The sequence below is a fragment of the Calliopsis andreniformis genome, chromosome 12 (assembly GCF_051401765.1).
Source record: "Calliopsis andreniformis isolate RMS-2024a chromosome 12, iyCalAndr_principal, whole genome shotgun sequence".
In the NCBI taxonomy this organism is placed as follows: domain Eukaryota; kingdom Metazoa; phylum Arthropoda; class Insecta; order Hymenoptera; family Andrenidae; genus Calliopsis; species Calliopsis andreniformis.
The window spans coordinates 7,770,343-7,784,204 of NC_135073.1; the positions used below are offsets into that span (position 1 = coordinate 7,770,343).

Sequence of the window (13,862 nt, forward strand, 5' to 3'; positions counted from 1 at the left end):
GATACAACAGATTCTGCTTGTAGCTTATTCATTGATACAAGATGTTAAATTAAATTAATTTTAAGAGATAATTTAATTATCTTTTTGTATTTCAAATTTAATCATTCTATGAAGTTACTGAACGCTAGAATTAAAGCAACATATTCTTGCATTTATATATTTTTAATTAATTTCGACTTGATCCTGGAAAATGTATTCTGACAGTCGAAAAAAATTTGCTATATAACTTAAATATGAACATATGTAATGTATAAATTTGTAGAATTTAGTACTAAAGTAGAACAAAAATAGAATTTATAATGAAACGTTACCCACTGAATCAGAAATTTTTATATACTGAAAATGGAACTTCTACGACATCAAGGTATAGTAACATTAGTAAAAAGAACATCATTAATATCAGAACTGCTTAAAAACTGACATGGCAGTCTAAAGAATGAGTCGCATCCTAGATTCTCTACTGCATTTGACAATAACGGTGTAGCCAGTGAATGCAGACCCATAACCTGCAGTAAATCTGATCCTAGAAAGTTTCGGTTCGAACGCAAAAAAGTTTTATGCAATTTATCATACCTATTGAACTGAAAATTGTGCAGTTCCTTTCTCTCACCAGAACGTGACTCTTAGTCCATAAACGTAGTATTTGCGTAAAAATATTGTGGAATCACACTTCAGAAAAAAATATGCAATTGGTTATAAAAACCCACGTTCATTCCACAAATTGGAAAAATATTGTTAAAATTGTAAAAAAATTGAAAAGAACGAATTAATAAAAAGTAGGAGAATATTCTGTTATAATAAAAATACTAAATTACTTAGGAATTGAAATTTGAAATATTTTTAAAAATCAAAGTCTACAAAATAAAATCTACAAAATCTTTAAATTTTCCAAATTCGTTCTAATAAGTATATTCAAAAATAACAATGCACGTGCAGATTTCAAATTTGCAATTCTTCAGAAGATACAAAAATTTGAATTATAGTACATGTAGTAATTAGGGTATAAGACACTTTCAAAAAATTATATTACACTCGCAACAAACGTCTGATTACATCACACTACTATTTGTGTTATAAAGTATTACACATTCCTGGTTCATACAGAAACCTCTGTGCATGACCCTACTCGCAACGTTAATTAAAACGAGTTCCATTTTGCGTATCGCTTATGTGCCATCATAAGCAACAGGGTGCTAATTTAATTGGTACAGGAAACTATCTCTTTATAGTAGTCGTTAACGCATAGCGTTGCTGTCTGAAAAGCGTCAACCATAACGAGCAGGTAATCGGGTGACCGTATTTCCTGCCTGAGAGAAGATCTATACAGACGGTAGAGGTGAGAATCGAAATTGCAACGGCCTAGAGAATAATCGAGGACGAAGGCCTTAATAGCCGAACCACGTAATGGCGGTGAACCGGCCAATATCGAGTTATGCTGCAGGGAATAGGATATCAAATAGTACACCGAACGATGTCACATCTTGAGGTGCTGCTAATGAAGGTTCAGTGGTGCCTGATCGTTTAATTAAATATCTTCAAGTGCTCCAGCCCCGACATGATTTAGATTATAACCGACGTCCTCGTGCAGGAGTTGCACAATGGCTGCTATATACATGAATCCAGATTCCGTGTTTCCGCTGATGGTTCCGTGGAATCTAAAATCAGGAATGAATCTTAAGAGGATACCGACAGCTAAATGAAATTATATCACGTGCTGGTGCTAGGTTCGCTAACATTCTATTTTGCTATGAAATTAGTTACATTCTGTAGCATTGGATGGCCAACCTTCTGTTAGCTTTGCATCATCGGTAAGCACTGATAGTCACTTCTGTTTTCACTTTCTTTGTCAAAGTACAAATTTCTCAGGTTTACTCATTATTATCTAAGGACTCTGGTCATCTTCTCCCCACCATACTCAATAGTTTATATGAGAGCGTATCCTTAGATATACTTAGACATTATATTAGGTTATACTATACTCTGTTCTAACTCCCAGATCAAACTCAGACTCATCCATACTGTAGTTGTGTACGCCAGATACACTTCCTACGTGTCGTCACGTGGATTAGCTTAATATTTAGTTGTAACCGAAGTGATAAATAAAAGCGTTACCAAAATATATTACATTGTAAAGTATAATCGATCTATGGCATTTCTCACCCGGAAATTCGACAATAGAGTGTAATTGAAAATGTATTATTTCTCATTCTTTAACTATATTAGTAATCACAATCGATAAAATAAGCTATTAGTAACTTGTAAATTGCAGTATGGATTGATATAGTTTTTCGACAAAATTGATGTGTATCTAGAATTCTGAAAGTTATTAGAAAGTTAGCTTTGTTAAAACATTTAGAATTATTTTTTATGATAAAAGAATTGATTTTCATTTGCTAAGCCTTAGAGCTCTAACAATGAAACAGGACTCTTGCATTTTCTGGGAACGTAAAAATATTTATTTTGCCGCAGTAGTTCAATGTAATTAAAGGTGTTTATTAAGGAGCTTGGAAATAGTGGAACACTTTTCAGTATTTAGAACGTTCATTTGGCCAAGGAGAAGTCCATACCACAATTTCGTTTTGTATACAGTGCATTCAAGATATTGGCTCCCCAATGTCGATACAAACTCCAATTACTGCTGACAATGCTATTTCAGTGCTGTACTGTTCGATGCCAATCGATTATGTAGGATGATTAGTTTTATGATTACAACGGTTTTTAATTATTACACAATACACACAGTAGTGATTTTACTCGATATATTGAAGATAAGGTCAGTTTAAAAAAGTTGTTAGTAGAATCCGATAATGGAAGCAATAAAAAATAAAAATTTGAGAGAACAATATTTTCCCCATATATGTCAGGAAGGTCATGGAGAAATTACTTTTATTTAATTCAAGATTTATAATAAAATTCAATTAGAATTTAATTAGAATATTCAGAAAATTGTTCGTGTCAATTCTAGTATTATGTGACTAAAATAGATAAAATGGATAGATTAGAGGTTTAAATACAAATTATTAAATCGTATAACATTTCCATTCCTGAAATGTATTAAATTTGTAGATTAAACTAGTCAGTAAAACTAATCAGCATATATTCTTAAGTGCTCTACTTGAAATTCTGAAGGCGGAACCACCTCTACAATCTGAGTCCACTAACACTGTTTAACTCTTAACCAGGTACTCGAGTACCCTTTCCCCATTCTCTTTAAACGGCGACAATTAAAACCTGAATTAAAATTAAAATTAAAAATTAAAATATCAAAAATATTAGAAATATCTCTAATTTATTACTTATTTAGTTCTTCAAGAAAAGATCTATGAACATAAATAGATTACATATATGTTTGAAGTTTTGATTATTTCAAGAACTCTGACATGTATCTTGTGTCCTCTTGTATAGATTTTCTCGTTGATCAGTTAAAGGGTCAAAACTTTAGGTAACACTACACGCCCCTGGATAACTGTACTCCAAAGATTGAGGTTACGCGTTCAATAGAAACGAATTTCTGGAACGATGGCCAGAAACTTTCCATTTTCAGTTTTACACTAAGATTTCTGAAACACAGTAATTGTTGTGACTCCACCAATAGTAGATTTTTGGCCAATCCTCCCTTACATTGAATTAGCCAATACAATTTAGCCATAGTCCACCTTTGCCCAACAATCAGATGCCCTGCATTCTTGGATTCCACACTTTGGATACACGTAAGGATATTTGTATCGACATACTAATAAATTAAGTTTTGAAAATAAATAGTTGTACAATATTACTTTGACGTAGAAGCACGTTCTTGGACGAACTCAACAAACTCATCACATCTCCTTCAGAGGGAAAATCGAGATAGTATAACATTTTATCTCCAAAGCTAGCCGAACTTGAAAATATAAAGGTTTCATGTTCTCTTATTATTAGATCCTGTAACCCCTGAGGAACGAACCATAGGAAATTTAATATTTCCCGTAGCACGTGTTGAAACTCACACATAGTAACACTTACTCGCATCCCATTACTGTCAAACCCTTTTCACCCCATTATCCCTTCTAAGGTAACACAATGTATGGAAAATTCGCCAACCCTGAATGCAAAAGATTAACACATAGATATCTAAATATCTTCTTCTCAATATTCCCTTTTGTGTGCCTTAGAAATTTGCATTTCTCTCTCAAGATTCCAAAATCTGCGTCGAGATCAAGTTACCAACGAGGGTACCATTGCTCCAATCTTAGTTAAACGAATCTAGCTCTCGAGATGAATCTGAGAAAGACCAGCTAACCTGGCTTCCACAAGAACGAAATAGGTTGTCGATGTTGGCAAGGTCATTGGATGAGATGCAAATGCAGGATGGGGTTTTGTTACAGTCGCCTGCCGCGAGAAGGTTTAACGATTCAGCGGAACGATGCTCGCCACTGTGCAGCAGAGTTAAATTTCATCCGTATTCGCTCGAAATAACGGGTGTGCTCCCGCCACGTTCGTTTTACTCCTTTTGTTGCACCTTCGGCTGACGCACACCGACGCCATTTGTCGGCTAACTGCACGTGCCCCCGTGTAAATAGGGTAAACCGAAGGTGCTTAAATTTTCACGTTGCGCCGCCCTCTCGTAATCTCGCCCGAGCGACGATGCCTCGATTCTTCTACGGGATTTATGGGACAAACGAGAACAACTTGTTTTCCCGATGGCTGACGGTTCCGTGTGCCACGCGAAGTTCTGATTGTTGCGCATAAAACAGTGTCCCGTCGTGATTGAGGATATTCGTGCGTGAGCACGTCGGGAGATAGGACTGAAGTGTATGAAATCCCTGTAGAATTGAGTTTTAATGCTGGGACTATCGTAATATTCAAACGCACTGGTATGATATATTTTCTGAGTGTATTTTTTCGTCTATTAGTTTTATATCTTCAATAGTAATCATTTTGTAGAGGATCTTCGACAGCAGTTGTAAACAATTTTAAAGGGTGATTCTACATGCCAAAATAGAGGGAAAATATAAAATTACGAAATTGTGTTTGAGACTTTATTTTAAAGATATTAATTGCTAAAGGTGCACCTAAAATGCACGTAAAATGTGTTTCACTTGAGACTTATTCTGTAGTAGCTAGGTCAGACGTCAAGCGCAGTTATGTTAGTAGTATAAGACAAGTCAGACATTTCATATTCACTTTAAGTGTATCTCTAATAATTGATAATTCAGAAACGGAGCCTCAAACACGTATACTTCGTATCTGCTCTATTTTAGCATGTAGAAACGCTTTTTAAAAATTCTATAGAATTTCATGAATTTTGATAATTTTAATAAGTCTGGGATTAAATTGGTAGGTTGAGTTAGTATTAAGATATTTGAATATTTTTTCATAAATTAGACATTTCGACTTTTCGAGCACAAGTAGAAATAGAAATACAGGTGGAAATGAAAATAGGAATATTTAAAAATTACCATAATTAATTTTGTTTACGAAACAGAGAAGTTAAGAGTATTTATATATACATGTATTAAGATATGCAAGTGTTTCTGCCTCTGTATTATTTTAATAAAACTGAGTTTTTAATTTTCACGCTTATTCCACTTGAAACCCACACGGTTTATTACACGTTAATTTTACAAACACTTTTAAGTAATTTATAGCACTAGGAATATACAATTCATCTAAAATGTAATCTAAGCAAACAAAACATAGCCTATTAGAGAACAAAAATAATTCTTAGAAAATGATTTATGACAGAAAATTATTTTTGTTTATTTACATCAAAGCTAGCTACATAGTTCGAACAAATAAATATGTTATATTATGTGATGTTGAAACAAATAGTTCTTTACTCATGAATAATGACTTTTACTTGAACGTAAAGTGCCATCGTTTGAATAATGCAACGTAATGCTTTCTACCTAGGAAGCTCCTTCAGGAAGTTATGAATTATAAAAATTAAGTATAATTGCATCTTTAAAGATCGTATAATGCATACCGTTATTCAAGAGTAGAGGCAGTTAGAATTTAAAACAGTTAACGACATTCACTTTGAGACATTTCGGGTACATAGCTCGTCGTTGCATCGGCAGAACCGACTTTCCCATAAAGCGGCAGACATTTGGATGAAGGAACATCAAGGGACAATGTAACAACAGAGAAGCTTAGTTAAGCTTTATGCAGCTTTGCACAGCTGTGTGCATCCACGATTTTCTACTGAAGGGGTCTCTGCAGTTTGCACTAAGCCGCACAGATGTCAAAGATTACTCGCTAGTGTTGACTGAATTTTAATCGATGGCATTGATTTTGTCTAGAATTGAGACTAGTTTGAAACTCAACTATTTATCGAGTTTCAACGAATCCCTTGACTTCGACTACAGCAGCAGCAATTGCAAGGCTCTGTACTTTTACTTCATTATGCTATTCTATTCAATTTTATTGAATTTTTGTTTAATGTTAGGTTAAAGAGTTCAAATGAAACACTAGGATTCAGTTAATGAAATCTTGGATATTTGAAGAAGAAATAGAGATATGTATTGAAAAAGTTAGTAATTATTTACTAATGGAGATATTGATGAGATAAGGAAACATGCCAAAAAAATTTTTATTTCGTTCTATTTTAACATGGACAATTAATATCTAGCATTGTCTAGGTTGTTAAAAAAGTTGAGAATAATCTCCATACTTTTATAAAAGGTGGCGATAAAAGAAGTCCAGTTTCTAGATGTCGTAAATCCTTGAAGTTTCATGTAACTCTAAAAAACGTTCCGAAACTTTTTACATTAACATTCTTCAATTACTTCAACATTCACATAGTTATACAACGCCTTATTTAAACGCACACATACGCTCCTACGTATTCCTACTACATAAAACAGTCCAATTCTTCCACATTCAGACCAACCACAAATCAAAAAGTCTGACCACGTACAGCCATTGTGTTACATCCCTTAGAATGAATTACCATACAAACATTAATTACAAGTTGCACCGTAGATGTAGCTCCTTTTAACGAACTGCCTGGCCTAGCTTCCTGTATCCCAAGACAAATAATACAGAACAGTGCAACCAAGAAATAAGCTCGCACGAAGGATGGAACAGAAACCAACGTCTCGAACGTTCCATTCCCCGAGGATTCTTCGTGAACTCGACCGTCCTTTGGCTCAGGTGACGGTGTCGCGTCGCCTGGTCGCGACACACATGTATCCCAGTCGATTCCGCTTCGTCGTTAGACCTGGGTTAATTTATGCGCGGTAAATCGGTCAGAGCTTCGGTGGACGACGAAATCCTTCACGATATAAGTCACGTGCACATAAAGTATCTGTTATGTAAATCGTTCGAGCAAATGTCTGAGGTCCACGCGCGCGATAACTCTGTCTTCTTCAGCGTACCACTGAAAATTATAGGCTGCTACCTCGTTCTATCCATTGGTCGGGCACCACTCTGGGTCGGGTTAAGATTTGTTGAAACTGGCGGCGGCCTGTCTTCCCTGGCCGACCTCCGTCACAGACAAGCTCTGGTCCCTGGTCCCTGCCAGGGTCGAGTTCGTTCGGAGCTCGTTCATAAATCTTGGAACTTTAAAGGCGGACTTACGGTGAGAACATGAGCCACGGTACCGACGATACACGGCGTCGGTCACGAGGTAAATGGGTAATGTCAGCGGTCAGAATCTTCCTCGCGACTTCGGTGGAATTAACTGGGACGACTGCTAGAATTCACTTTGGCTTGGAGATGCGAATGACTGCGTTATCGGGTGAAGAATTATTGATTATGGAATATTCTATTGTTGAGATCGCTTTGAGGAGCTTGAACAGTTTTATCGAGATCCTCTGGCTACCTCTACCTTCCGATCTCCTTTTGTTCATTTGGTGTATGCTCTTCGGATCACGCCAGCGGATTTAGCTTCTGCCTGAACTCCATACCGCTTCGGGGTATTATTGTAGAGTTGAATTTTTCCATTTTCTTTTCTTTTTCAATATTGTTTGTGTTTTTCTGGGTTATCCTGCTTGAGGACATCGTATTGGTGGGTTTGTTTTTTGGTGGAATATATCTTGTTAAAATTTCAGAAGTCATTTTGAAAATAAGAAATGCTGCGGGCACTGTTCCAAATCTTTTGTTTTTCAGTGGTTTCTAGATTTATATTTTTAGCTGTTCTGTATCTTAATCAGGTCGTGTTGTCATCCTTCGAGTAGAATTGGAGACTGCAAAACATTTTCGCTTCACGTATGGAACACGTTTATTCGTGTGCTATGTGAACTGGAATTTCAATTTCAAATAAGGCTGTTTGACTATTCGAAGAGGAGCAATTGAAATAGTGAAGCTTATACATATGCAGGTGACTAGTGACTACATTGTATGAGTTACAGTGGATACAAATAAATGTTACCAAAAGTAGGATAGCTGGAAAAGGCTTGCGCTTTTAAATATGTGGGAATTAGTCCTTTCCAATAATAGTAGTTCATGATACAATTTTTAATAGCATTCTATTGACAAATTCTTCATAACTTCTTTGAGAAGAATTTCTAGAAAGTGGTTTCAAAGAATTTATCGCAAAAATTTTAAGTATAGTGTTTTGTTTCATATGTTATTGAAGCGATATCTTTCCTGTCATCGAAAATTTAGGTAAACAATGTTCGAATAATAGTGGTTCCACTGTACAGATTTTTTCGATTACCTGGGTAAATGCAAGAATAATAAGAATTCAATTCGAAACCTGGCAGGAAATATAAGGAAAATATTTTCTGTCTTATCTGTAGCGTGTGTTCTGTTGTTAACGTTTATCGTGAAGATATTTTTGTTTCAGCATAGTTGTTTACTTTAAAAGTAGTCGAAAATTGCAATAAACATTATGTATAATATATGTTGGATAGCTGTTAAACTTGTCAAAAATATTAGGGAGTTTAATATTAAACGAGAAGTTAAAAACTCCTTTAAATATCACGAGCAGAAGTGATTTGTCGATATCATTTGAAACTAAATATACCGTATAATTTCAACGAAATTAGGAGTAATAGATTTAAGGACTCTAATATTTTATATGAGTATCTGGCTTATTTAAAACTTTAACAGTACCAAACAGTGATATATTTCCTAAAATGTGTAATACAGAATGTCGTATCTTTAACTGCATTACCAACTCAATTTATTCTATATTTAAAATAAACTTGTGCAGATTACAAAACGTTATTAATATTTACAAATTACAAATACATGTATATATGTACAAGTATCTACGATACGAATTCGAAACATTAAATTGCTATCACTTATCAAAACTATTTTATAATCATTTATCACGTTTAATAACAACCGCGCAATTAATACAAGTATACATTCAAGCAGTTACAATTATATTGGAATAAATATGTATATTGTGTATCTGTGGTATCGTGGGAATGAAACTCGTATAAATAAATTGCAAACGATATTACCTACTGAAAAGGGTCCTCATTCAGAATCTGATTTAGTAAAGTTATTTGGAATCAATTTGCTAATACAATCCAATAAAATACAATAATAATACAATCAGAAAATTATTCTCAAGGATATTTTTGTTTTCAAAAAGTTGTAAGAGGAGTAAATTATAATTAAATTCATTATTTTGAGTCGATGAGTATTTATTAACAAAAATGTGCTTGTATATTAAGTAAAGTCTGTTTATTTACGAAGAAAAAGAAATACCTACAGTGAAACCTCGTTTATCCGAACAACTTGAGGTCCAACTTCTACTATACGAACTTCTAGGTGAGCCTTTATTATTTGAACTGAGGTTAAGTGTAATTTCAGTTATTCGAACACGTATGCTACGTTCTCTATAAGCCACTGTTATATACAATTGGCCTGTGTACATACCGATGCTCCGAGAAGAAAGAGTGGTGAGGATACCAGTAGACCTCCGTTTACCAAACGTCGAAACCTCTATTATCCGAACTAATAAGGAAAGGTGGTGGAAATGATGGTGGACCTCTATTAACCGATCAACTTTGTTATTAGACCTACCCTTTCCCCTGATCGGTTTGGATAAACGAAGTTTTACTGTATTCTAATTACCTTATAAAGAAAAATAGAAATACAGGGTGATCAGTCTAACTGGAAACCTTTCAAGTGTTGGCAGCATTTATTGTAAATGCTGTTAGCATTGTAAGTGTTACTAGTACTAATTACAGGTTTTCCATTTAAACTGATCACCCTATACGAATACTTAATTTCTGAAGTAGTAAAACATAACGATAAATCAGTCTATTTTCTTTGACAGTTTCACTGTTAAAAATCTTAACGAGTACATACAATCACGGTTTCCTAAAACACCGAAAGTATTTTTCAAACTGATGGAAACCACCGTAGATCACTAACACCATACAGAGCACTTTATACAATGCTAAAATATCCAATTCGAAGCAAATGTAGTTTTTACTCCCCTAACTTTTACCAGCGGAAAAGGTAACCATCATCCTTTGCTGGGATCTCGTAAACTCAGTAGCTCAGACGTGATTCCAAACGGTACTTCCGCCGTGCGGTGCTTTTAAAACGAAATAAAAGCGTCTGAACGTCACGAGATATCATTCTACTCAATTCCATAGCCATGTTTTACGTATGCGTGATCTGCTCATAATACAGTTATTTCCCTTTCCTATGCCCAGGTTCTTTAATTCATTCTCCCTCGTTTCCTCTATCACCTCTAACACTCTCTTCCTTATTTCACCATTCTCACGAGCGTTTCCTCAATCGACGACAATACCAAGCGGCACGATCGACATTAGAAACCATTCGAGGAACCAAGAGGAAGATTGGAAGAAAATAAAAGTGGCTTATCGTTGATGGTTCTGCGGCAGAATCTAGAGCTGATAGGAAAGGAAAGTTGCCGAATTTGGCCCACTAAAATATGTCTTACTGTAGGTTGGTAATAAAATATTTTTAATGTTTAAGAGATAGCGGGAAAAACTGATACTACTTATGCTTTCGAGATAATATAACTGATTTTTTCCAAAATATAACATAAATTTTTTGTGATTGTGACATCAGTCTACTCAAAGCAACCAGTTTCCTAAGATAGACCTTTGGTTTCCTAGATGGGACCATTAAATTAAGGTGTAAAAATGATTAAATTTTCTTAACAAGTTTAAAACATATATTACATAGATGTCAGTATTCCTAATTTGCAAAATCTTATAGTAAATGTCACTAATCTAAGCAGTACTTTTTTTATTTCGTATCTATTTCTATATATGGTGTATGAACATAAGTTCAATATTCTGTACACCTTATTATATTTATTTTCTTCGTTGATTTTTTTACATAAAGTACAAAACCACTCAGAATCCTTTTTTGTCTTTTCTACCATTGCCTATTGAACTGGTCCAATGCAAGCAACTACTTTTGATTTAATCTAGGCAACTTGACCAAATAATTGAAAATATTTTACCTAATCTTAATTTTACATAAAAATAAATGAAGTAGTAAATTGTAGCTTAATAGATATGTTTAGTTCAGTCGATAAACCGAAATTTCTCGTAAGCTATTCACGGAAGGGAGAAATGGTTCAAATAAGAAATGGATGGTTCTGAGGGAGACAAAAGATGGTGTAATTAGTTTTTTCTGTAGGGGGACACGTATAGGTCATATGAAGGTCAACTTTGGTCAATATCACGTAATACTGTTTCAAAGCAGTAGACATCCGAGTAATTCAGATTAAAATATCTCCTAAACTATTGATTTTTTGACATAGATAGATTAATCCTTTTTTATGGGGAATGACAAGTTGAACTGATTATTGCATCAAAAATTACATGTTTCCTTTTAAGAAACCAAAGTTAACTTTCATATGACTTATACGCATTCACTTACAGAATTAACAATTACACCATCTCATGTCGTCCTCGAAATTATTAATTTCTTATTTGGACTACTTCTTTGGATTATTGCATTAACGAATTCAGGGTCATTTTCACATCTAATAGAATTCCTACTGCAAACTAATTTTGGGGAGGAATTTATGTAGAAAAATGGATTTTGTACATTATTTACTTTACTTCTTTTTAGTTTTCTGTACACATGATACTTGAAATAAGTGTATTTTTTAAATGATTCTTACAAATAAATTATACTTTGGACATCTTGTACTGTACATAAAGTGACCCTAGGCGGCCACTCCAAATTCGCCAACCTTTTCCTATAAGGAGAAAAGTGAGAGATAGGATCAGGCACAGATCTTCGGCGGGAAGAAATAAACCTCTCGCGTTTGTCACAAACTCGTCGCATATTTCGCTCGACGGACATAAATGTCGCTGGAACCAGTGTCATCAAAATAGACAGGCTGTATATGGAGTATCAATCCACGTTGAGATCCGTAAAGATCGATGATTTTTCTCCTGTGCCCGATGTCGTTTCATCCAATTCCTATCTCTTCCGAAACTGGCAAGAGATACAATGGAGATAGTATCGACAATAAAAAAGTCATCTGACTGTGCTGGAACGTTTGGGACAGTGATTATTAGATAGATAGCAAGGTCGTCACGAATCGTGAAGGAACGTTGGGAACGATTGATTTGGTCACAAGAATGAAAGGATTTCCCAGGGACTGTCATTTTCTTGGCTTCAGCGGAGAACTGTTGTTATAGGCGACAAGGTGACGATTGTTAAAAATGACAGACAGTCGATGTGCTCGTTAAGAGAGTGCAATAATTACGTGTCGAAGTTTCATTGTTAACGAGATTCGTAATTGCTAAGAGGCTGAAGGGATAATGCAATTTAACCACGTGAACTGACAGGTAGTCCAGTTTCATGAAGAATCGCAGATTTCACGATTAATGTTAAATGTCTGCTGCAGTTTCACGGGCGAAGATAAATGGAAATTGGGGACTCGAAATTGAATAAAGTTTATTTGATTTCGTGAATTTTAATTAATTTCAGAGCACACGCGCGATTAACTGATGTCAAAAGTTAAAAGACAGAGGGGGAAAATGTATTTATACGAACGGAATGAAATGTCAAAAAGGAATACGCTTAATATCATTTATTCTCTAATATTCAGTAATACCTTTATCATTTCGGGAATTTTTAATTGGAATACGGCGTGGAAAACTGAATTTTTCCATGAAAACTTAAAAATTCGAACGTTTAATGATAATATCGCGTGCAAGAGTATATCACGCGAAATTTCAGCAATCGAGCGAAAAGTAATATAAGAAGCATAGATGCATTCATCAATAAAGTACTCACGGTTGGATGAAAACGCTAGACCATATATCACGTACAATGGCCCAAAAAGTCCAACAGGTGGAGTACGAAATCGTTCTCTATCCATTCTATTCTCGCCCTAACCGACTATCACTACTTCGAGTATCTTGAGAGCTTCATAGAGGAGAAAGTATTCATCATTCAGATAAGAGTTGAAAATGGTCGTTAAAAGCTCACTGCATTTAAACATTCTAAATCTAAAAAAATCATAAATATGAATGCACACCTGCTTAATAGAATGTTTTGAATAATGTTACTTAATATTTTGGCTATGGTACAAGACTGTATTTTAAATAACTAAGCTTTGATAAAAATTTATATACATATGTAAATATATCTCTTACTATAATACAATAGAAAATACTCTTTTTTTAAATACTTAGAACAACATTTAAAATATTTTTTTAAAACAGTGTTATATTTACAACATACTTTTCTATTTTTTCAAGTATCTTACTTAAAAATAGAAAAATTTGTGTTCCAAAACGAGTTTTAAAGAGTCAAAACTCCGATAACGCTCTATAAGCAATTGCTTTTCACAGCAAAGCTTTGTTCGCACGTACTGTTGGAAACTTTTTCGAGTGTCTCGAGTGTGTTTCGCGTTGTTCGTTCCAGCAGTGGGTTCTGTGCGAACGATCCACGCATTTTTATCGAATGTT

General features: G+C 34.6%; 1 protein-coding gene across 1 annotated transcript in view; it reads left to right on the top strand.

Annotated features, from left to right (window-relative positions):
- The first annotated feature begins 7,213 nt into the window (after positions 1-7,213).
- The window catches only part of LOC143186253 (uncharacterized), a 66,765-nt gene continuing 60,116 nt past the window's right edge, over positions 7,214-13,862 (top strand). The window contains exon 1 of the mRNA XM_076389823.1: positions 7,214-7,561. Coding sequence (XP_076245938.1) covers positions 7,214-7,561 — 348 coding nt within the window. The remainder of the gene's footprint in view (positions 7,562-13,862) is intronic.